Source organism: Ceratosolen solmsi, unplaced genomic scaffold, assembly GCF_000503995.2.
Source record: "Ceratosolen solmsi marchali unplaced genomic scaffold, CerSol_1.0 scaffold8, whole genome shotgun sequence".
In the NCBI taxonomy this organism is placed as follows: domain Eukaryota; kingdom Metazoa; phylum Arthropoda; class Insecta; order Hymenoptera; family Agaonidae; genus Ceratosolen; species Ceratosolen solmsi.
This window is the reverse complement of record NW_011948439.1, coordinates 2,309,462-2,334,407: the sequence shown is the minus strand read 5'-3', so window position 1 is coordinate 2,334,407 and position 24,946 is coordinate 2,309,462. Positions and strand designations below refer to the sequence as shown.

Here is a 24,946-nt window from a genome sequence, read left to right as displayed (position 1 = left end):
TAACGATAACAATTTTTACTACGAATCATGCCTCCTTCATTAATAAACGAGCCACTATAACTCATCATAAATACATGTCATAATAGGAAAACAAAATAAAAACAAAAAAAACAAAAAGCAAATTGTAGAAGGGTGCTTTTTTTTTAAGAAAACAAAAGTAATTTATAGATGTTAATTTATTTACAAAATTTTGCAATAAATTTTCATTTATTTGTATTTCTTTTTATCAAGTTTTTTAATTGATGTTTCAACGGGACGTATCACCCTGATGAAAGAAATTTTTTAAGTTTTGGCTCGCGCTTAAGTGCTACATTGGAATGTAAATTATTTAAATCTCTAGATTTTCATGCACCTTTGCCGCTTTAGCTCTTTATCTCATCACAATTAATGCTCATGAATATTAAATGTGAAAACAAAATTTGCGTTCATATACTGATTTAAAATACTGCCGATGATCAATAAAAACGTGATAATCACAATTTTGTGTGTGTGAAGTAAAATACAACTCAATAATAATAAGTTTCTAGATTTAATTTTGAAAACTGAAAAATGACATTTCTTGTTTAACATCGAAATAAGTATTTTAATGTTATAAAAATGATCTAATAATGCACAAGATCTTTGCTTAATTTTACTAAACTTGTATTTATAATATATTATATAAATTTTACATTTGCCTTATATCTTAGTAAAAAATTACGATTCTCTACAACTCTGCCGTTGTAAAATAAATAATTCATTGTTTCTTGTATGAAAGTTTTGCAAAATCAATTCAAGTATAAACAGGACAGGTACCATTAATCGAATTAAATGCCAAATTCTCTGAAAAGCTAAATCATTGTTATGTAAATGCTTTACCAAGATACGAATGGAATGTTTCAGCATTATTTTCACTCTTTTACATTTAGTTTTCTTTTGCACTTTAGAATTTGACACATAAATATAGAATATATTCCATGACAAACAATAGAAATTGTTCAGCTTAACGATGTTTGTCAAATATTGGAAATAATTTATTCTTTCTGCTGCTTGTTGAATCTTAGAACTATTTGATAATATATGATTGTAATTCACGGTTGAAATCCAAGACTATGAACTCGTATTTCGTGCCAGGCTTTGCACTCCCCGTTGTCTCCAGTAGGCTTCCAGATCAAACGGTTCAAAATCTGAAAATTCGCTCAAATTCGTTATTTGGAAGTACACCGTTAAATGTTCCACCAAAACAGTTGAATCGATTAAATATATCTTTATAAAATTACCTTTCAGCTGTGGATTTGGTTCGTGTTCTTGATAATACGTAACTAAAGCAGCATTTCTATAATTTGACGAATTGCCATGTTGCTGATTATGGTAGCTATCTAGCTCCTTGGATACGGAATTCCAAGCTACAAAAATGAACATAGACAAGTTCTCGACCGCTCATAGAATAGACATACGAATAAAACGTAGCCTAAGAAAATTATGGAAAAATTTCTCTTACATTCGTATATGTATTTGATTAAATCAAAGTGTTGGGAAGTTGCGTCGTTCTGATGATGCCTTGGAGGTAACGTCGTGGGCCTCTTCCCATTCATCGTGGTCATCTGTGGTCTCCCACTAAAACCAACAAAATTCACTCAATAGTTATCTTGGCGCTTGGTGCATCTTCCCCATAAGCATATGCAACGATTAGCCAAAAACTGAATATTGCTTTGGATCCCTCATCTCAGACTAGGGAAGAAGCCAATTAAAAGCAACAATTAACGAAACACCCGACTCTAGATACTCGTCTCTCCCTCTCCCCTCGCCTTCCTCTTCCAAACACAAAACAAGATCCCTCCGACGGCCGCGACGTCCACCCCATCCAACAACGCTGTCAATAACAATTAACATCCCTTTACTGAAAATGTAACGAACAATTGTAGGGCCCTAACAGCAAGTGACAAACGTGCGACTTTATCGATAGAGACGCTCGTCGTCGCTCATGTCGGACGACGCCACGATTCGTAAATGTCAACCGCGACATACACGCGAAAGAAGAGACGAACAAAATGTCCGCTAACAAAATGTTAGACTACGACTTTTCCCCGTCGAGACGTTCCTCCTCGTGGCGTCCCCGCGGCGTCCTCCAACATACGTAGCAAAAGGGGCGAGCGAACGACGCGCGACAATACGCGAACGGACCGACGCGTAGCAGCACACACGCTCGAGTCCCAAACGTCAGATGCTCACGTGTACTTCCACGGAGTGGAATCGCCAGCCAAGTGGCGCGTGCACCAGCTTCGCATCTCTCGGTTGATGTAACCACGCAACGGCGACCGAGCGTCTACCTTCGCGACTAAGCGCGACCAAGCGACCTACCCGTCTGACAAAGTTCCCCTCCCGCACGGCTCACCTCATTTTTATAGTCGTTGCGGTGGCGTCTTCTCCCCTCCCGTCACCGTCCCGCGGCAGACCAAGAAGACAGTAAACGAGAGTCAGCTGGATGGCGGCTCGGCCAGATTCCCGCTTATTCCTTAACTGTCTGCGCGCTCAGCTTATGGAGATTGACCACCGAGCGAATAAGTCCCTCTTGCCCCTCGGTCGAATACAGCACGAAGCGAGCCCGCGCACAACAGACGGTGAACGGCGATCGCCCTTGGCTTAAGCCATCCACGATATCGCAACCATAAATCTGTCTCCCGTGTGTCACAACATGACTCGAGTAGGCACGACTACTATGTTGTGTACTCGCGCATCAAGCGATCGACGACTGCGCCGCGCGAGAGGCGCGAAAATGAGAAAGACGGGAGCGGGGGGTTGGAGTGCGCGCGCTCACCGAACAAGACAACGAATGCGAGAGTGAGCGAGCACGAGGGCGGCGGGAGGGGGAACGGCGGCGGCAAAAGGGATGGTTGATTGGGAGGGAGCAAGCAAGCACAGCCTTAGTGGCTTTCTTGTCAACAGGAGAGTATCGGCCAACGGGTCCCCCCCCCCCCCCGCCGCCGCCGGTCCAAACCGACTCGCCCGACTGCGTCTGCTGCTGTGCCAACTGCAGCAGCTGCGCGAACACGGAACTTTTATTGGCGCTAACAGCGGATAGTGTCTCGAGTCCTACGCTCTCGCTCTGTCTCGCTCCCTCGCTCGTTAACCTCGCTTAGACGCACGTGTGCACTTGAAGCGGTCGCTGCAATGTGCTGCCGCCTTATTTCCTCGAGCGAATAACGTTCGAGAAATTCCGTTGGGAATGCTCGACACACCACACCATACAATCGCAGCTCTCTTCTGCGCATCCACACAATGTCCCTTTATTTTTACCATAATGTGCGCATTCATAATGTTTCATTGCGTATCGTCCATTATCATCCTTCATGTACATTTATCTTTTGTTCCCCTAGTAATTGACGCCCGTAGTCGTTTAATGCAAATATCTCATCGTGATAAACCAGTATTGGCGAGCTAATTAGCGTTAAAAGTACGTGGTTGGGCATTTTGGCGCGTCGACCGCTCGGCGAACGCCTCTTCGCATTCAAAGCCCGTTTTTAATCTCGTAGGAGCTGGCCGATTAATCATCCTCTCCTCTCCCCCCCCCCAATCCCACGGATTATTATCGAAGAGATTATTGACTTTACGGGCTACGGCCGGGACAAGCGGAGGTGCAAGGGGATGCGACAAAATGACAAACCGCGGCGCGCTTGTCATGCTGTTATAACGCGCTCTCAACGCCTCCCCAGACGCTACGGAGACAGAGAGAGAGAGAGAGAGAGAGAGAGAGAGAGAGATAAAGAGAGAGAAAGAGACGCTTGATATACTCATCGTCGCATACACCACACCAACACAAACAGCCGCGCAACTCCGAGTATATTATCGATTATTTCTCGTTGAAAATTTTGAAATTTGTCGAAGGCCCGGGACGATTAACGATTATCCTCCCACGTCCGGCTGCCCAACGCAATTTTCTCATTCAGAAAAACATCCTTAAAAAAGCTCAAGGGCTCGGCTCAAATTGAAAATGACCGCTTGTAATAAAGCAAGCGGGTGGCGTCGACGATGATGGTTTTAGGGGTGGGGAGTGGGAGGGGATGAGAAGTAACTAGCGTTATCGAGGATTATCGCGCGAAAATTTGGCCAATGAAAGTGTTCGTAATACGCGCGAGGGATCCACGCGAGTAGGCGGTGTGTGGAGAAGAGAGCAAGTGGCGCTATGAATTTCCGGCGTTGCGACGGCCAAATAAAGACTCGTCACTTCCTCTTGCTGTGCTTCACTTAGCGTCGCCGCTCTTGCAGGGACGCGCGGTTGGAGTAGAGAGAGCGAGAGAGTCAGAGTGCGAGAGTGCGAGTGTGAGAAAGCGACCCCGGATTCCCGAGTACCGACGATCGCACTCGCTCGAGTCGCTAGAGCCGCTTTTTCCTCTTCCTAAGCTCGTCGCTCGAGTTTGTGTGTGTATACGCGTCGTTCGAGGCCGAGGTCGATACGCTCGCGCTCGGCTACAGGCTTTTACCAACGCCATTAGGCGTTGTTGGCAATTTTTTTAATTTTGGGGTCCTCGCCTAAGCTCAACCATTCAACATGACGGATAATCGTAAGTCTATTTCACCTACTCTCTCTCTTTTTTTCTTTCTTTCTTTCTTTCTTTCTTTCTCTTTATCACACACTGTCTCTCTCTCTCTCTCTCTCTCTCTCTCTCTCTAAAGTCATAGATGCCTCGAGTCGAGTTGCCCGCGAGCTTTTACGATGCGTCCGACTCGTCCAACGGCTATAGGCGCCATTGAAGCTTCTCTAGCTTCCAAGCCTTACGCACGCCATGTAGACGCCGACACCAATCATTGATAAAAGAATGCGATTTTACATGATTCGTCGAGCCGTAAATTGGCGTGCGTCCGGGACGCCACCTCTTCCTTGTCTAATAATTAATCACTGGTTATTAACGACCCGGATTATGCGTGCCACCTTCACCTCCCATGGCCGTCCGCGGCCAGCATCTACACGCCGATGCTGGCCTTTATTCACATACGTTAGATAAGCGGCGATACGAAACGAGCGAGATGCCTATGATTTTTCTCGACTTTAATTTTCTAGAGTACGCAAATTATCAGCAACAAAGCTACAACCAGTACAGCCAGCCGCCCCCGTCGGCTGGCACACCCGACACATCTTACCCGCCGCCGAACACGGGAAGTGGCTCTTCCTACAATCAATATAGTCAACCGCCGCCAAACTATCAGAACTACCAGAGTTATCAGGATAACGATTCTAGCCAAGATTACAATCCAGGTCAGAACCAGGGTGGATACAACCAAAGCAGTTACGGCAGCGGAGGTTCCAACAACGGCAGCAGTGGCAATAACTATGGTAGTAATTATGGGAGCGGAAACAGTGGTGGCAGCGGTGGTGGAGGATACAGCCGAGGCAGTTCGGGAGGAGGATACAATAGTGGTAATGATCGTCATTGTTAGGATGGTTGTCGTTTGCGCTTGAGGGATTCGCAGTGTTGCGAGCGAGCCCATCTTGATCCCTGGCTCGGATAAGCTCTTGTTCTTAGCGTTGATTGATAGTTGAGGAGGCATTAGGCTTGAGATGTAGATTGACTTTGAGCTTGCCAGCTATAAGTATAGAGCTTGTCAGGTCACTAATTCTTTGAATTTTCGAAACTAGGAGGCGGTGGTGGTGGTGGTGGCGGCGGTGGCCGATATGGCGGCGGAGACGATCGAAGGGGATACAGTGATCGTTCAGGTGGTAGCTACAAGTAAGTTTTAAATTTTTTTCTTATTTATTTACGCTAGAGGAATAACAACGAAGAAATGATATGTTATTGTATACGCATACAATGGATATTAATTCATTATCCGAATGGATAAAGCGGAATGGTTGGTACTTGAGTAAATAAAGGTAACTCAACTTATAAAATTTCTGAAACAAAGGTTTAACCATTTAAAATATCGATGTAAATGAAAAATACACTTTCTTATGCAAACGTTTAATGCTCTGCGGGGCTTTAATATATTTAAAGTGTGTCTACAGGTTTAACACACATATTCACAGAATTATACAGGTAAAATTATAGACAGGTTGTATATGACAGTTTGACACAAAAGGTTTTGACGTATGGCTACGTATCAATGCTGCATACTTACGCATATTTTTAAGAAAAATTGTATCTTCTATGAGATTTGCATGGCTCGTTACATACTCAAAATCAATGTTTTTCGTATGATCTTCAAATTTAAGGGGACAAACGTAAATATCTTTTGAGCAATGTTTTTCCTTTTTTTTTTCTTTTTTTTTTTCCCCTTTTTTTTGTGAGACGATCTGTATTTTTTTTTCTTTTTAATAATTTAAAGATAGTTTAAACACCTCATATATGTTGTTAACTTATTATATTATTATATTTTAACGGTTTGTACTATGTAATAATGATTGTTTAAATTGTTTCAAATTTATTTTGCATTTTGTAAAATTCATATATCGTACGAGCATGAATGGTTGGAGGGATGAGTGAACGTATGGCTGGCAAAAGTGTGTCAAGAGAAGTGGATGAACGGGAAAAGATACACTAATGTATATTTGGTGCCATATTTGATTTCTATTTACAATTTGTGTAAAGTAACATGTATTATTTTATTCAAGTATTACGCATGATTGAGACCCTTAAGGACTGACAAGACAAGTAAATTTAAGTCCAAACTTCTAGACTATGTAATGTGGTATTAAAGACTTTAGACAGTAGGTACACCAAGAAGAATAAGAAGTGGTGGTGAAGCAGCATATGAGTAGCCACACATCGATTGAAATCTGTCCATGAGTCGACTCATTGGTATATCTGCTTCTGTGTTTTAGCAGTGGCGGTGGCCGTGGTGGTTATAACAAAGGTAAATGCACCAGACTCTCTGTACAAGTCTGGTGCTATTTATGCATTCACTCTAATATTTAGGACTTATTAAAATACCTGGTCGCTCTGATTATATGAAAGGGCTGCCGAAAAAAGCGCATCCATTATCCCTAAGGATTTCCCTAAGAAAAGAAATGAAAAAAAAAAAATAATAAAATAAAAAAATAAAAAAAAAATAAAATACTAACTTAATAGTATTGGCATAAAGAAGATTATATTTTAATCACCAATTGCTTTTTCCCATTTATTCGTAAATTTGTCTACCTTTAAAACGTATTTAACAACTTTCAGTTTATGACTTCCTCCTATTATAATTTCATCTTTAACAAAGTCATTGCATTATATGCAGAACTTTTATTTTTAATTATTTTTGAACATATTTCTATTTTTTAAAAAATAAATAAATAATAATAATGATAATAATGATAATGATAATAATAATAGTAATGATAATAATGATAATGATGATGATGATGATGATAATAGAGAAAAAAGATAAAAGTCTAGAGAATGATAAAAGATAAAATCCAAATTGTATTTTTAACATCGACAAATAAACAGTAAAAAAGAAAAAAATTAACAAATTGCTATTATCTTTACGATATACTGCGTATTTTTATGGCAAGGTTGTGTGTTAGGTAGTTATAAAAATATTGAGTTTAATGAGTATTAATGAAATATTTACGATTTCAACAATAAAACTTCCTTTTCTGAAAAGGAGAAAAGATGCAAACGTGGTTTTACTTACTCTTATGTGTGCAATAAAAGGCAGCTGGTGGAAAATATAAGAAAAAAAAAAAAAAAAAATATGAAATGGTATTTGCGTATTCAACAAAATGAAGTATATAGCTGAGGAAATGCTGCAGCCCTTTTGTATGTGAAGCTGCAATCTGATCTTTAATAATTTGTCGTCGTACACATTGGGCTTTTCTCATTGTGACAGATAAAAGAGTCTGGCCAATGAATTTTAATTCAAGCATACATGTAATAAAAAAAGGATTTTACATATATTAGGTTACCGAAGCTGAATTAGAATTAAGCTTATGAGAAAGAAAATTTACTTCGATGAAATTCATCGGTTCATTCATGAAAAAAAAATAATAATAAATCAATAAATCAATAAATCATTAAATAAAATTTCGTAACTTTAGGCAGACATTTGGAGTTAAACGGTAAAACTGTGGTATGAATATAAGAAATAAAAATGAGACTACAAATACATAACAAAATAGTAGTTAAGTTACAGTATGTGTTCAATGGTTATTTAACTACATAAAATTACATCGGTATGGAATATATATTTAAATAATGTTGCATTCTAAATGCAATTCAAATCAAATATAAAATTAAACTGATAATAAAGCTGAAAAAATAAACTGGTTTTTAATACAAAGATCACCAGCAGTAAAATTAGCATATTGTTGTGACGAAGCTTTAATAAAGTCCACTCATAAAGTATAAATAACGTTAAAGTTGTCAAAAAAATTAGTTTAGTTTCTTAAATAGCTGTAGGAAATTTTGATCTTACGAATATGTAGATTGGACAATTGTTAACGAATGATAACTATTCCAGGAGGATACGGTGATCGCGGCAGCAACGACGGAATGGTTACGCAAGAGGATACCATATTTGTATCTGGGATGGATGCCACCATCACCGAGGAAGAAATTTGCCAGCACTTTGGCGCTATCGGTCTCATAAAGGTCAGTAGTTGTCGTACTCGATCGAATAATCGACAAAATGAAAGAATTTGAAAAAAATTTTTAAAAAATTCTAATGATTTTGTTGTTCGGCGACGATCTTTGTTCGTTGTGCATTCTATACCTACATATCTCCCATCGGAGTCCTTCAAACTTATAATATTACGATCGACCGTAGACGTAATTCCATAAACATTTCAGAACGATAAACGCACTGGCAAGCCCAAAATCTGGATGTACAAAGACAAAAGTACGGGCAAAAATAAAGGCGAGGCGACGGTGACGTACGACGACCAAAATGCCGCCCGTTCAGCCATCGATTGGTTCGACGGCAAAGACTTCAAAGGCTGCAAAATTAAAGTACAGATTGCCCAGCACAAGAGCAATTGGCAAGGCGGACGTGGAGGTGGCGGCCGAGGCGGCGGTGGCCGAGGCGGAGGTGGCCGTGGCGGTGGTGGTGGAGGAGGTGGCGGCGGCGGCGGCGGAGGCGGTGGCGGTGGCTACGGTGGCGGTGGCGGTGGACGCGACCGTGGCGATAGAGACCGAGGTGGTGACGGAGATCATCGCCGAGATGGTGGCGGCGGAGGAGGAGGCAGCGGCGGTGGATCCCGTGGCGGAGATTGGCGGTAAATTTAACTCTCGAGAGTGATTATTATTACCATCAGTGTCAACTCGGCTTGGCAGGATTACTTTCCATTATTACAAACTTTTTTAACGCGTTGATCCTCCTTCCTTTCACACTTTTTCTGTTTGTATTATACACGTATAAGAGGCACAATCATGACTTGAATAGTTATAAAGGGAATGATTAGGATAAAATATTAATGAAATATAAAAGAAGAGATTTCGTTTCGCGGACAATGGAATTCAGTCGCATTCCATTTGTTTTATTAATTTGTTTTACAAATAACGCGTCTTATGCAAATTATTAGTATCTAAATTACAGAATTTGCAATCATTAAAATTTATACAGACACACACACACACACACACACACACACACATATATATTTTAATGCTCACTTTTAGTAAACGGGTGCTATAAAATATAATTTTGTCAAGCTCAGGTTTTCACTGGTAGCAATACTCTTTAAGAGATAATTATCAAATTTTTCTTCCACAAAAGGGTTTTTTTTTTGTTTTTTTTTTGTTTTTTTTTTTTTTTGCTCTACCTGGTAGAATCTATGAATGTTGACTGTTCATGCCTATATTGTGAACTCTTTTTAATTGAAACTTTATTCCATGCATATGTAAAAATTTGTCGACCCTGTAAAATTTTATAAAGATTATGAAAAATTTAATGAAAAATATACGCTATTGTTAAAATAATTTTACGGGTATATATATATCATGAAATCGATTAAATAAAATAATAAATAAATAAGAAAAAAAAACTGTTCACATAATCGCTCTGACGAACAGAAGAGTGGACATTTTACAAATACATATGTACTTTGGATTGTGCAAATTTTTTTTTAACGAATTTATCGCACTTTTATCGAATTTTCTTAAATATGCCTTCGATTGTGAATCGGAATTATTCGTGAATCTTTACGTAACATTAAATAAACATAAAAAATTACAACGTCCATTCACGATAAATTGCATTATATACTTTTAGAATTTTGCCCTAATAAAGATTCAAAATTTACAAAGTATATTTTTGGTTTAAAAAAAAAAAATAATGAAATCACCTTCCGTTTTATTTAATTTAATAAACAACTTACGCTGAATTCGGTCCTCGCTCAAATCTTTTATCGTTTATTCGAGCGGGACAACAATAACAAATATCATTGAAAGCAGCATATAAACATATATTTACCCGCCAATCCACTGTGTTCTTAAACATTATAAATTATCCCATCCTGTTCACATATCACGCCCAAATATTTTTTTTATCAGAGATTGTCGTTAAACGCACAATAAAGCAAGCAAAACAATTGAGAATAAAAAAAAAAGATCATTACCGAAACGTCTGTTTGTAACGTGTGAAGGTGCCCTAACCTCAGCTGCAGTAACACGAACTTTGCTTGGCGTGATCAGTGTAATCTTTGCAAAAGTTCCAAGCCAGAAGGAATGGGAGGCGGCGGTGGCGGTGGCGGTGGCGGCGGCGGCGGCGGCGGCCGAGGTGGCGGCGGCCGTGGCGGTGGTCGTGGTGGAGGTGGCGGTGGCGGTGGCGGCGGCTTCAGAAGTGACAGAGGCGGCGGCGGCGGTGGCGGTGGCCGTGGGGGCGACAGGGGCAGCAGAGGCGGCTTCCGTGGTGGCGACAGGGGCGGCGGTCGTGGCGGCGGCCGAGGAGGTCCCATGAGAGGCGGCGGAGGGTCAGTTTTATCAATTACTTTCTTTAATTGTGAAATTTTTTTTCAATTACCAATTACTACCGCATTATGTTTACCGAATAATTTGCCTAAAGTGACGAGTTTATCCAAAGGCGTTGAAAATATTTAAGAATAAGAATTCATCTTTAATGTGAGAGTGTTGCATATGTATTTCAACTATTTGCAATGCAATAATAATTATGAAACTGATGTTTAATGAGAGGGAAAGAAAAAAAAAAAGATCCCAACAATGCCACAATGTCATTTATGCTACAATCTGTTTGATTATAAAAATTTGTTTATAATTGTTTTAAATTTTTAAATTTTTAAATTAACAATTATTCATTGATTGTTCATTTTATTATTTTCATCGGTATTATATTGTTCGTTACTTTATTCTGACTTTTCTTTATTAATATATCAAATTTTACGTATAATTGTTATTTAAATTTAATGTACGTCGCTTTCCATATATTATCAACAATGCTTTTGCAACTAAGCAAACTAAGCAAATTCATATGCATTGCTGTTTTAGAATACAATTTAAAATTTAATATCTCGCACGCTGGGTCATTTTCATTTTAAATAAATTACATATAATCTGTAGTTTATTCATAAAAACTTTTCGTTGGTGGTAATGTAGTATCAAATTAAATTTTCTAATTTTTAAAACATTTACAATTTCTCTATTCGTACAATCAAATGATATTCTGTCATTCATTTAATTTAATAGCGGCAAAAGTAATTCTGTCTGTTACAATACTATGGCCTTTAGATTCTGCACTATGTATGCAGATTGGAAATTTTATCCAGCTTACGACCTACAAACAAAAGAGAATAATAATTAAACTGTTTATTTTGTTGTTTTTTTCGCTTTTATTTCTATCGAAACAAGAAACAAAAAGACGTTGAATTAATGGATTTAAAATATTCGCGTTAGCCAGAGAGAATTAACTAAATTTAATAAGGCAAGAAGATAATCGGTAGAGTAATTGTAATTGAAAGACCAATTGTAGAAAACTACCGAATATAGAGGAATATTACCTGTGACAATAAAATATCGTGCCATTTTACTTTTTAATTACAGACGTGGTGACAGAGATCGTGACCGCCAACGGCCCTATTAAATTCCTCGTTGCAGAGGAGCAAATAAGATGACACGTGTTGGCGATATGTACACAAGCAGCGAGCATGTAAATTTTTTCAGAACCCTAAAAGTACACACATGTTTTTGATGTGTCATGTTCGTGTTCTTATTTTTTACACATTTTCATTGAATATGAGAATGCCTGTTCTCGGAGTTGATTGAGTACGATCCTGTTTCCCCCCAAATACACAAAATGTGTCCTGATTATAGAGAATGTAAGAAAGAAATGTAACTTTCTTAATTGAGAGATGAAATGTATTAAAATTTTCTAAAGACTGTACTACTGCTTCTATGTAATTAAAATAAACTACGATTTAAGTTACACTCTTGACAGAATTAATTATAAAACTAGGTTTTAATAAAAACAGTCCTTAGATATTTAAGAATTAAATGGTTTTATTTTTATTTAAGACAAAACCTTCCTCGTTAAATACTACAATTTAAATTTATTAGTAAATTATATATGATAATTGGTTGTAGTTTGGTAACCAATTATTTACAAATACTTACTACAACGGTCTTAATTTTAACTTATATACTAAGTAATATTATTTTACTTATATTTACAAAGATTGAATTTTTGCTTACATTTTATTTGCGAACTTCTTGTACTATTCACAAATTGTATACACAATTTCATTAACAAAATAATTACTACGAAGAAAAAAAAAAGAAAAAAAAGTTGAAAAAAATTTTCAAATTGAACTATTTATTTACAATAATAACGCTTTGTGACATTCGAATGAAGATATGACCTATTCTCATGAAACTTTTCAAACCAAAGATCTTTCATTTTCACATTAGAAACGACAAAATTACCAAATATACTATTAATAAATAAATATATGACTACCAATTTTGTGAAAGTAATAGATAGAAATCAAGAGTGAATAATTTTCTTGTAATAAATTATACAAATGCCATATTTGATAAAGAGGAAGACTCTTTGTACGCAATGTTTGATGAACAGAAATGATCACTTAACGATCACGAATTTGAATGTTGCGACGGTGTCAATCCTCCAGAATGTTCGGGACTGTGTTTTTGCTTTTTCCGTTTCTTTTCTTTTTTGCGCTTCTTTCTTGCTTCTTTCTCTTCATCGTGACGCTTTTGCTTTTTATGTTTCTTTTCGTGAGTATCGGCACCACCAATGTCAGTTACCGTTGTCTCTTGTCCACTGGGTACTTCGCCAGGTTTATGTTTATGCCTTTTATGTTTATTTTTATGCTTTCTTTGTGGAGCTTGATTTATATAACGGTATTGTTCAGGCAACTAGAATGAAGAAAATTACGTTTAATTCTTAATTTCAATTAAATAGCATACCGAATTTAAGGATATAAAAATAAATACGAGAAAACATACCGGGCCGGGATGTAATCTAAAACCAGCTAACTGTACACTCGTCAATGGAAGAAGTTCTTTACCACCGATCGGTGGCTTTTCAATCACAGATCTTAAAGAACTACGCATAAAGTAAGTAAATATTTAGCGGAACTAATACATTGTACGAATAGGCTATTAATACCAACCTATTGTCTTGATCACCAGGAGTATCGATAATACCGGGTAAATTTGGCAAAAATGAGGATAATTGCTCCTTGAGTTTTTTCCCACTAAATTTACTATATGAGTGTTCTAGGCCATAATAGGCCATTAAATTTCTAGCTCCCGTTAATTCGCTTTCTCCTACAAAATTATTAATATACCACAATGTTTACAAAAATAAGAATTAAAATAATAAATATTAAATGCGCAAGAAATTGCAAATTAAAATTACAAACGAAATCCGAGTTGATCAGTTCAATTTTCAATTTACATACATATTTAAATTAACGATATAAGCTATGAAAAACATGACTGCAAATTATTACATACCAGGAGGTTCTTTCATCAAATAAAACGGTCCACTGTGAACGATAGATGGATTTTTTCCAAGCGAAATGGTTGTTTTTAAAGTGCCCGTTGAATCCTGCCGCGAAACGACAGGAGAACGGGCACCTCTTGGTGAAGATTTTGGCGAGTATTGCTCCACTTTGCTGCGAAACTGATCGCTCATCATTGTTCTAAGACCTTATTTCATTGCACTTTCACCGAGAAATCTGATAAAGATGTCGCCAAATGGTTGACGCCTTCTTCGATACTTCACCCAGTCTGAGATGTTAAATAAATTCCTGAAGAAGCAAAATATTTAAAGCAACGTATTTTATGGGCTTACGGGAGAAAAGGAAATAAAATAACACTGCAGATCTATTACTTGGCATCGGATTTACAAATTCATATTGAATGCTACAACCTTCAGATACCAAGATCTTCCATGTTCTAAGCAATACTTAACTCACTGGAGTAATATCCAAACTCATCGGTATTAAATTGATCAACATATTATAATGATTATAGCCGTAAAAAAAATATTATAAATGCATAAATATCGATCGTCGTTCGACACGAAAATGTGTGTTAACGTTACGTGCATGTAAAGCATTGCCGAGATGATGATGCGAACGCAATCGAGTACATAACCTAACTCTCGCGGTTATCCCTTTGTCGCCGAAAATCCAGACACAAAGTGAATGGTTATTTTATCGGCAAACGCGCGCTAGCTTTTCTTATAACCTTATCAGTCACTGCATCTAATATACAATAATATACTTAACATACTTTGTAATATAATCACCATAGCGTTGACAGCGACGAGCGTCAAATCCGTGTGGTGTCACAACCCACAGCAGCGTGACCAACTTTTCACATACTCTCTTCTTAGTTTGTATTTGTTTGCTAACTGATTCTTCGCTACACCACACTCAAGGCCAATTTAAGGAACAATTTTCCTATCCCCTTCTTAATGGGCATGGAAATTAAGGGGGCCCGATGATAAATATGTATCGGCGGAGGACTTTACGGGAGGCGGCCCCTCGTCACACGCGTTTTCTCAACTGCGAGATGCAAAGAAAGTGAAATTTTTAAAGGGGATGTTTTACACAGTGACGTCGGCATAGATGGCGCGCGTTTAGAAAATATTCATGAGGGCAAGCTCGTCGCGTGAGTCCCACAAGCCTTAGGGAAACAAGCTGTCTGCAGGTGGCTATTATTCGACGATTATTTCATTTCCTCAGTCGCCCTCGGCCTACTTTCCTACATTAATATTAAAGCGAAAGTTAAGATTTGCTTGTCACCGAGGCCATATCTTGACCATTCGAAAGCACACGTTCAAATGGATGGCGCATCGACCGTGATCTCCAAGTCTACGACTACAATTTGCAATTCAAGAGCTTATTAATGCATAATAATGTTATTGCTCGTGTATTTAGGTAGCAATGGCGATGATCCTTAATATCAGGTCCTTCGTTACAAACTTATTATTTCTCTCGTTGTTGTGCAGCGAAGAAGCCTCTAATGCCGATTGATTAGACTTTTTGGCAGAGCACTACTACGATAATGCTTAACCAAAGCAACTTCAACATCATAAAATTAAACAAATTTTACCGCCCAATTATTAATAATTTGTCATTAATTTTCAATTTCTATACAATTTAATTTGCCACGATGATAAATTGGTAATTTTACCATCGTTCTCCTTGCCCTTTATTTTGTTTTTTCGACGAGCAGCGGGGGCGGCGGAGAGTGGGGGGAGGGGGGGGGGCGGGGGAGGGGGGGGGGGGACGAAAGCGGCGACCGTGGGGGTGGAGGTGGGGAATCACACTTTTACCGCGCTATTGCGATGACAATTTATTGTATTTTTAGCTTTAAGTGGAAGAAATTTTGAACGCGCGTTGACCATCTTCTATTACGATGAAATGGCGCGAACGGACAAACAATTTGAAATTCATTACTTATAATCGCGAATTAATAAACGGGCGCAATGATACACTATGATTTATATTTGGCGTAAAAGATATGTAAAGCTGACATATTAATTAAATGTACAACAATAATTCACTTATTGAAACTCACCGAGTGCTTGAGTCGACGACACTGGAAAATTTCTAGCGGATAACCGCGCCGATAACCCTGAGTCACACATGTCCAAAAAAATACACGCACAATCGCTACTACAGTCAATTTCATCAAAGTCAAACTTTCTGTCAGGTATTACATTAATTTGGATTTATACAATTTCACATTTAAGATACAAGGGCAAGAAAATATATCACTCGAGTAGCTAAAAAATAAATAAATAAATAATAATGAAAAAATTAATAAACAAACAAGCGCGCGCGCGCGCGCGCGCGCACACACACACACACGCACACGCACACACAAGACGAAGAAGAAGAAGAAGAAGAACAACAACAACAACAACAACAAACAAACAAGCAACAATAAACAACAAACAACAGCAACGACAACAAACAACAATTCGTAAATTGATTGACTACCTGTTTTATTATATTTTTTGACGTCTATTTTGGGGGGTAACGATTCAGTAAGACCATATTCTAAATCACGCGAATTCACCACATCTGTTCGATAAAATGTTTTGGAATGCAAATTTTTGTTTTTTTCAGTCGTAATTTGAAGATGTGCCGCGGTATATTAATACTAATACTAATATTACTTGCTTTAAGTACGACATATTTGATCGTCGTTCATCCATTTTAATGAAATCATCGATTTTAATCGGCATCGGCAATTACATTAAATTAATATTTAATCATTTACAATTGATAATGAGCATCCGCTTTACAAGTCGCATCGATGTCTTTATAAGTACAAATTTTTTAACAATATTTCTAATGCTGTTCGATGAAAAATTCTTTATAAACGTAAAACATTGCTTAAGCATAAATTTTTAATTAAGTATTATTTTTAATTAAACCTTATCAAAAGAAAGCAATACAAAAAGGATTTTTTGTTATATCTTCGAAGGCTGAATTTCTATTAGTGGACAATTATTAATGATCATTACTGTCGATACCTATATCTTTCGCAAACCTCGGTATTAAGCAATTTGTTTAAATTTTATTTAATCTCGTTGGCTTTAGGACCGAGAATTTATAGAACAAGGATAGCACAAGTCTTCACCGTGACAATACAAATTGATCAATGAACATAATAAATATTATAAAATTGTTTTATCGTTTCATCATGAGATTTGAGAAAAAATTGACTCGCTATTATTATTAAATCAGCGGTGTTTGATGAGACAGAAAGCTTTATTATTTGATTTGATCGAGCCCATAACATATAAACTAAGAGTTATCTTGTTTACGATCACGTAAACTTGGCTCATTTCATTGGATTACCTTATAATCTTATTTTAAGTGATTGGCGCATATTTTCATGGTCAAACAAAAACAAACAAACAAACAAAAAATGTGGCGGGTGGAAGGGGGAAGGGGGGTGGGGAAATTTCTACTTAAAACATTAAATTTAAAAGTATTTTCAGCGTCTTGGGTAATTTTCATTAAAAGAAGCGTTGAAATTAAAATGATAAGTTTGTGCAGTTAATTATATATATATGTTTATTTAATATATCACCCACTCAAACATATAAGTCTCGTATCTCAATTGAGAAAATTATATTAGATATTTGTTGATTATTCAGTCCACAAGATAGGTGTTATAATATCTTATATCATCATTATTAAAGAGTATAATCAGAGCTCGAATGTCGTATAGTTTTTATTTTTCAATTTTCGTACAATGTCGTTTCCATTACTGCCAATTATATTGTAAAATTGAAATAATCCAAGCATATCGGTTGCAGATTTATACCGAAGAGTTTTATTATATAATTTTCTATAGTCTAGTACAGTCTTGAAATGTAAATTCACATTGAATATATCGTGGTTGATAACTTTTATAGAATAAATATAATATTGTCAATGTAAACGAAGCAATACATCAAGGCTTTTTTTTATTTATTTATCGTTTTTCTTTTTTTCTAAAAATACTAATATTTATAAATACTCTAATCTGAATCGATGAATCATTGATATAAATAATAAATAAATAGTATGTACAAATCATGATTGAATACGATTCTATCATAATTTGTAAATATAATAAGGTCCCTTGCTAAATGCCATGTGTTATTAATTTTTTTTTTTTTTTTCTTTTTTTTTCTTTTCTTTTTCTGTTAATTTCTATCAATACAAAGCATCAATTATATTAAATAATTTTTCATTTCCGTCGGCTTAATATAATCACTGCATGTATATACACGCACACATAAATACATATATCAATAATATGAGTGATAATGATTGAATTTAGATTTATTTCAATGTTTCTTTCATGATCTATAATTTTTATGCTCTAAGCATGCCGCATAAATTAGTCGGCAAAATTATAAAAAATTCTGAAAATATTTTGTAATTTTGTAATTGTGATGACGATACATGGAACCGCTAATAGTGTACGATGCTATACGGACGAATTTTTATTTTTGTGTTTTTTTTTTTTTTTATTTTTTTTTTTTTGTTGTTGTTTTTGTTGTTGTTTTTTTTTTGTTTTTTTTTTTTGTCTTTTTTTTGTTTTTTAATTGCCATATACTTTCTGGAAAAACTTTGATCGATTGGTTGAATACGTAATAATTACTGTTAACGAAAATCGAATCCTTTTATTATATATGTGTTTTAGTGGAATGGATCTAACGAATATACAAATAACCATGCAAGCGATTCTTGATTGTTTAAGAATTCAATTGGATTTTCTTAATGTTATTACTGTTTCTGTGTATTTTTGTGATTTCGCGTCTCCTGCGAAGACTCTACGAATTCTCTTTGATGTTGCCGTTGATTGTCCTTCGGTTCTCTGTATTTGCATTCCCTATGATACTCCCTGGCATCTTGATCTCTCTGTTCTTTCTGATCTCTGTACAATTTTGTACGTCTGTATTTTCTGTTTGCTCGGTTCTCCGCATTGTAATGGCCAGCATTGTGAAGTCCAGATTTGAAGTTATTCGAATAATTCGACGTTTTTCCAATACATACATTGCCACTTTGTAATTGTGGTAAGACTGTGTTATCAACGTCCGCCTCCGCGTCTTGCCTCTCCTGATGATGCTTACTATTTCTCGGATAACCCGAATGGGCTTTGTGATCGTAACTGTAACAATTTGTTAATATTTTTTTATCGATTGATAAATTTAGATTAAACAATCGAATAATTATGTACAATTGACAGAAAATTACTTTCAATTTAAGCCAAAGTATATTGCCATTAATTATTTATTGATTTATTGTTTTATTTAATTTTTTTTCTTTTTCTTTTTCCTTTTCTATCTTTTGTTTCTTTTTGCTTTTAAAATCTCAATACCTGTGATTGCCTCGAGATGCTCGAAGCCAATAACTTTGAGTCTGCAAGAGTGGAAATTTATGATAATTATCGTCTTGGCCTTGGACCTCGTTCGCCGATCCATGATTGTGATTATGTTTGTATTTCCGGCTTCGGCTATTGCCACTCTTGCTAATGTTGTCGTTGTTAGTGTAAGAAACAGCTGATTTCATCGTTGCAATCTCCTCGAATTGGTCCATGTTTTTTTGAAGTAATTTTTTGACTAACACTTTTGCATCATCCAAACGAGCTTGCAATTCCACTTGTTCGGATTCGAGTACACGATCGACTTGGATACTAATGTCCGTCATTTTTTGCTTTTCCTTTGATTTTTCGCTCAACTCTAGGGTCCTACAAGGATAAAAATATCGAGTTAGGATTTGTTTTTCTGGCATCGAAATGCCTTTCTACGTCACTTACTTTTTCAATTTTTCGATCACTTCTGACAAGTAAACGTTACGCGTTTTCGCCTCGTTCAAATTAGTTTTAATATCCTGCACATCTTTGTCTGATAGTTCGACCTGGAGTGGCGTGACATCGTTAATCGACGCCGGACTCTCCTATTAGAAAGGAAAAAATTACTTTTAACTACCAATTTCGTAACGAATATTATAAACGTAAGATAAAACGACATTACATTTGCTTTGGTGAGATCAACTTCATTATCTTCGGGGATACAAGGACTAGTTGAATTGGAATTTGTCCCTTTGGAGAAAACTAATTGAAACTGTAAATCTGGAAAGGTGCGCAACATCTTTTATATTGTACCACCATCACTTACAATTATTACAATTTATTTTTCAAGTTGCAACGATTAATACCTCTATTCGTTTGCCGAAGTACTTCAACCTCTTGATGAAGAGCGACCAAAGTTGCCTCGTGCTGATCCTGAAGGAACTTCATATTCTGCTCTAATTGAGTGACTTTATCAACAATCTGCTTCAAAAATCTTCCTTCGTCATCCTCGTCGTTTCTGTTGGGTAGCGGAATTATTTCTGGCGGTGGTTTTTTTCGCTAAAAATTAGTAATCGATGAGAATGAACAGAATGAAAGATCATGTACAATTAGATTTTATTCATTCTTTTATTTTATTTATTTATTTTTTTGTTTTTTTTGTTTTTGTTTTTTTTTTTGTTTTTATTTTTTTTTTTTTTTAAAGACTTACTTGTGAGAAAGGTACAACTGGATGTTTCACGAGAACTTGGGAAGTCATATTTCAAATGTAAAACTGACGTTAACGTTTTATTAAAATGCAAAATTATACGCTTCACTCCCAATGGCCTGTAAAAAGAATATTTAATAATTAAGATCAACGTACTAGGGGATTTTACGTATCTTCCTCCCCCCCCCCCCCCTCCCCCACCCTCCCCCTCTCCCACGCCATTTTTTATTTTAATTTTATAATGAGAAAATCAAGGGTGAAAGGTTAAATGTGCAAGGACGACCTCGTCTCGCATTTAGAGATTAGATGAAAATTTGAATAAATGCGAGCAAAAATGTAGGCTAAAGGTTCGTTAAATAATTTATATTAAATGTCCGTCTGATCGGAACAACGATCATGCATTTACACAGCGCCGAGTGCCAGTTAGCAAGAAATCTTGGTGAGAAAGATTATTAATTAACAAGCCCAACTTCCAAACGGGAAGTCTCCATTAAATGGGCATATATTTTATTATATATTTTACTTAAACAAGCACGAGCAAAAAATTCACATTCGTGCACGTGATCGAGCGAGCATGACATGACAACGTACATCTCGCAAACCCATATGTACGGCAATCCATCCCTTTTCACGACTCCTTTCCACCAACTACCTACAGCCCCCTCACTCACACATACCAAGCCCACACGGATTTACGGACGTTCGTAGCTCGCCCTCACCGTCCTCCCCATTCAGCGTACTCCCGAAATGCTGCCGCAACAGGACTCTGGCAGCCTAACGACCTTTTGTCGGCAATTTATCGATCACGAAGATGAAACGGCGGATGAGAAAGAACAGGAGGATGCAAGTTTAACCGCGCACTTACGGTTACCGTGTCAATGATTCTGAAGGGAAGAAAGGACGCTCTCTCGAGGAGATCGGCCTCGATGCTCGGGATTCCGAAAAGGCGGAGACGTCGAGCCCGGCTACGAGGAAGAAGCGCAGTATACCGAGCCGCGCGCAATATATCTATTCGTGCACGCGAAGGGGCTATTGATCCGAGGAGCGCACCCTTCTCCTGCTCCTCCTCCTCCTCCTCCTCCTCATCCTCCCACTCGCGCACCCCCGTGAACCTCGGTGAGCCGCACCCCGCGCTTCGTCCTCCCACTCCCACCCCATTCTTCACCTCATAATCCTCCTCCTACTCCTACACCTCTTTCTTCTCCTCATCATCCTCCTCCTCATCATCCTCCTCCTCCTCCAGCTACTCCTCTTTCTTCTACTCATCCTACTCATCAACCGTCGTTGCGTCGTCGTCGTCGTTGTCGTCGTCGTTGTCGTCGTCGTTGTCGTCGTCGTTGTCGTCGTCGTCGTCGTCGAAGTCATCGTCGAAGTCATCGTCGAAGTCATCGTCGAAGTCGTCGTCGAAGTCATCGTCGAAGTCGTCGTCGAAGTCGTCGTCGTCATTGTTGATATCGTCGTTACTTTGTCACAGTACATCCGTCTGTCTACTTACCAAATTATAATGCAACCGATAAATTATTATTGTTTGCTTGGCCTGTCGAGCAGGTGCGCTTTCGCGACTCTATGAGAGGCGCGACAATGAGCTTCATTCGATTGTGATGTACTACGCCATTGTCGACGCTGTTATACGTTCACGTACGTTACATATTCACATATAGCGAGTAAGAACGCTAGAGAGGTAGTGAGGTAGGGAGGTAGAGAGAAAGTGAGAGAGAGTGAGATATATATATATATATATATATATATATATATATATATATATATAGAGAGAGAGAGAGAGAGAGAGAGAGAGAATGATTGAGTGCGTGTGTGTGTGTGTGTGTGTGAGAGAGAGAGTGACTTAGAGGAGAATCAACTAAGAAACATCCGTTTTATTAACGTTTACACTACTTTATACAGAACGTTTTTCAAACAAAATTTATCCTAAACACATGACTCATCGTTGCGTACGAATTGATAATAATAATAACCATCGTTCGCGCTCAGAGTTCAGGCTTTTTTTAATGCACGTGTTCGTGGGGGGCTTTTTATTTATGTTCGTTTCCTGTTGAGTAAGTTATTTCCGATTATATTAAATGATTTTTTATAATTGAAATACACTTTTTATTAAAATTCTCTCTCTCTCTCTCTCTCTCTCTCTATCTCTATCTATCTATCTATCTATCTATCTCTGTCTATCTATCTATCTCTGTCTATCTGTCTATCAATCTGTCTATCTCTCTATCTCTCTCGACCTACAATTTACAGTAGTATAATAATTAATTTTTCTTTTATTTTTGTTCATTAAGTTTTCTAGGTACGTATTTAATAATAGATGATTCAATGTTTTTGCAATTCTTAATAGAATATATACAAATGTTTAAACGATATTTATTTAGATACCATTTGTTGATTAATCGTAATTCCAATACCCCGTGTTATTATGTCTTTTAAAAACTTATTTTTTTTTTTATCCTTCTTTTTCCCTTTGTTTTCCTATTTTTTCCAATCAAAAGAACATTATGCACAATACGGATTACGTATATATAAATTGATCTCCTTTTTAATGCCGAAAATATCTCTTGATCTTGTTACATATCTACTACATCGCATATATGGCACCAACACAATCAAAACAATTTTTAGTGTTCTCATTTTGCACGAAGTCCGGTATAAGCTAATGACACCGACACTTTTCTTCCTACGTCGCTCTAACAATTTTTATAAATAAAATTGATCGATCCAAGTGTTTGAATAATTTCCCGATGACGTAAGAATATTTTGATTAATAAGGAAGCCGAAGCTCATACGCAAAAGGCACTTAAGGTTAAGTCAATCACTTATTGTGAAAACATGAGTTTCATTGACTTCCCGAGGGTAAGAAATCGTTGCTGATCAATTCTTTTTAATGAATGTATTCATATTAATGGCAGTCTTCCAGAAGATGTTTTATTACCTTACAGTTGCATTATGCATTACGTTGTCCGGTATATCGTTGGTTTTTAATTAATATATTATTACTTTGCAGATAAGAATTTGGAATAAAATGTACAGATGAATAGTGTTTAATTATATAATTTAATCGGAATTCAATTGCTCGAGTAACAGGTAAGCTAGTTCGTGGAAAATTTAGAAAAAGTTATTCTAATAACTTTTAAACTATTTTAATAAGTATAATTATTATTAATTTATAGTTTTACCAATGGGCCAAACGCTTAGCGAACCGGTTACAACCAAAAAATCTGCCTGTTGTCGTGATTCCAAATATCGAGTGGGGAGCTCCTGCATGCAAGGATGGCGGATACAAATGGAGGATTGCCACGTGCATATATTATCCTTGCCCGATGATCCAGAAGCTGCATTTTTTGCTGTTTACGATGGTCACGGAGGTAATTTTTAACTCTCAATTTTCCTATTTCTCTAGACTAAGTCCATTAAATTGTTATTGAACATTAACGTCCGATAGGATCGGCAATGGCCCAGTATGCTGGAAAGCATTTGCACGAATATCTCACTAATCAAGAAGCTTATAAAGAAGGTGATATCGAAGAAGCGATCAAGAAAGGATTTTTGGAGCTCGACGAAGAGATGGAGTCAAATGAAACTTTAAAGCAATTACGAGCTGGTACAACCGTTATATCTATTCTAATTAAAGATAACATTTTATATTGTGTGAGTTTAAATGTTATTTTAGTATTGTAATTTTTATATTTATTACACTTGCATAATAGGTATTATTTTAGGCCAATGCGGGTGATAGTAGAGCAGTGGCAAGTATCAATGGAATTGCCTTACCTCTAAGCTACGATCATAAGCCCATGTTAAAAAATGAAAGAGACCGCATTATAGCAGCAGGTGGTTGGATAGAATTTAACAGAGTCAATGGATATTTGGCTCTGTCTCGCGCTTTGGGTGATTTTATGTTTAAGACAAATAAGTGCAAGAAGCCGGAAGAACAAATTGTGTCTGGTAAATTTGAGAAATTTATATCTTTGTAACCTCGACGATACAACTTTCTTTTACCAAATGTATTAATTATGTTTATAGCTCTTCCTGAAATACAGCGCCATGAGATAACAGAAGATTGGGAATTTGTCATATTAGCATGCGACGGTATTTGGGATGTAATGAGCAGTGAAGAAGTGGTGGACTTTGTAAGAAAACGATTGTCCGACACGTTAGCGGACAGCGAAGAAAACGATAGTCAACCTATAGATCCTGAAGAGATATGCGAACAGTTAATTAATCACTGTCTTGCACCAGATCTTATAATGGGTACTGGATGCGATAATATGACAGTTGTCCTAGTCTGTTTTCTTCATGGTAAACCGTATTCGCAAATGCTCCTTCGCTGTCAGAAGTCTCCTGAATAACCAAAATATACGTTATACTTCTTCCATTATGTTTGTAAATAATAACTAACTTGTGACCATCGTGTTTAACGTCTGATCTAATCGTTATCATTGTTATTGTATTTATTATGTATTTTTTCTTTGTAGAATTGTACATC

The 24,946-nt window shown here is 37.0% G+C and overlaps 5 protein-coding genes across 16 annotated transcripts; 2 read left to right on the top strand and 3 right to left on the bottom strand.

The window, feature by feature from the left end:
- Window positions 1-985: 985 nt before the first annotated feature.
- LOC105365507 (protein FAM195B) lies at window positions 986-2,868 on the bottom strand. 3 transcript variants are annotated; one of them, XM_011503701.1, is made up of 4 exons: window positions 2,798-2,868; window positions 1,481-1,596; window positions 1,260-1,385; window positions 986-1,166 (listed from the first exon to the last, which is right to left on the bottom strand). In XM_011503701.1, the coding sequence occupies exons 2-4, from the start codon at window positions 1,581-1,583 to the stop codon at window positions 1,090-1,092; spliced, it is 306 nt and encodes a 101-aa protein (XP_011502003.1). In that variant the 5' UTR covers window positions 1,584-1,596; window positions 2,798-2,868; the 3' UTR covers window positions 986-1,089. The 3 variants fall into 3 exon arrangements, with proteins under 3 accessions (XP_011502003.1, XP_011502002.1, XP_011502001.1); XM_011503700.1 differs by lacking the exon at window positions 2,798-2,868 and adding an exon at window positions 2,375-2,403; XM_011503699.1 differs by lacking the exon at window positions 2,798-2,868 and adding an exon at window positions 2,212-2,339.
- Window positions 2,869-4,142: 1,274 nt separating this feature from the next.
- Window positions 4,143-12,405, top strand: LOC105365506 (RNA-binding protein cabeza). Its single transcript, XM_011503698.1, has 8 exons — window positions 4,143-4,541; window positions 5,039-5,395; window positions 5,615-5,705; window positions 6,797-6,828; window positions 8,422-8,552; window positions 8,751-9,175; window positions 10,544-10,870; window positions 11,955-12,405. Exons 1-8 carry the CDS (start codon window positions 4,529-4,531, stop codon window positions 11,992-11,994), a joined length of 1,416 nt encoding a protein of 471 aa, XP_011502000.1. The 5' UTR covers window positions 4,143-4,528; the 3' UTR covers window positions 11,995-12,405.
- A 500-nt stretch (window positions 12,406-12,905) lies between these two features.
- On the bottom strand, window positions 12,906-14,890 carry MED19 (mediator complex subunit 19). 2 transcript variants are annotated; one of them, XM_011503696.1, is made up of 5 exons: window positions 14,673-14,890; window positions 13,890-14,185; window positions 13,544-13,700; window positions 13,377-13,476; window positions 12,906-13,286 (listed from the first exon to the last, which is right to left on the bottom strand). In XM_011503696.1, the coding sequence occupies exons 2-5, from the start codon at window positions 14,071-14,073 to the stop codon at window positions 13,002-13,004; spliced, it is 726 nt and encodes a 241-aa protein (XP_011501998.1). In that variant the 5' UTR covers window positions 14,074-14,185; window positions 14,673-14,890; the 3' UTR covers window positions 12,906-13,001. The 2 variants fall into 2 exon arrangements, with proteins under 2 accessions (XP_011501998.1, XP_011501999.1); XM_011503697.1 differs by having other exon boundaries at window positions 14,689-14,890.
- A 3,592-nt stretch (window positions 14,891-18,482) lies between these two features.
- LOC105365501 (uncharacterized) lies at window positions 18,483-23,089 on the bottom strand. Of its 8 annotated transcripts, none has more exons than XM_011503686.1 (7): window positions 22,869-23,089; window positions 20,458-20,573; window positions 20,114-20,306; window positions 19,930-20,027; window positions 19,713-19,852; window positions 19,275-19,643; window positions 18,483-19,064 (listed from the first exon to the last, which is right to left on the bottom strand). In XM_011503686.1, the coding sequence occupies exons 2-7, from the start codon at window positions 20,503-20,505 to the stop codon at window positions 18,680-18,682; spliced, it is 1,233 nt and encodes a 410-aa protein (XP_011501988.1). In that variant the 5' UTR covers window positions 20,506-20,573; window positions 22,869-23,089; the 3' UTR covers window positions 18,483-18,679. The 8 variants fall into 8 exon arrangements, with proteins under 8 accessions (XP_011501988.1, XP_011501992.1, XP_011501993.1 ...); XM_011503690.1 differs by having other exon boundaries at window positions 22,977-23,089; XM_011503691.1 differs by lacking the exon at window positions 22,869-23,089 and adding an exon at window positions 22,811-22,830.
- LOC105365503 (probable protein phosphatase 2C T23F11.1) lies at window positions 22,376-24,896 on the top strand. Of its 2 annotated transcripts, none has more exons than XM_011503693.1 (6): window positions 22,376-22,508; window positions 23,465-23,544; window positions 23,631-23,825; window positions 23,903-24,108; window positions 24,180-24,405; window positions 24,484-24,896. In XM_011503693.1, exons 3-6 carry the CDS (start codon window positions 23,639-23,641, stop codon window positions 24,807-24,809), a joined length of 945 nt encoding a protein of 314 aa, XP_011501995.1. In that variant the 5' UTR covers window positions 22,376-22,508; window positions 23,465-23,544; window positions 23,631-23,638; the 3' UTR covers window positions 24,810-24,896. The 2 variants fall into 2 exon arrangements, with proteins under 2 accessions (XP_011501995.1, XP_011501994.1); XM_011503692.1 differs by lacking the exon at window positions 22,376-22,508 and adding an exon at window positions 23,237-23,313.
- Window positions 24,897-24,946: the final 50 nt, after the last annotated feature.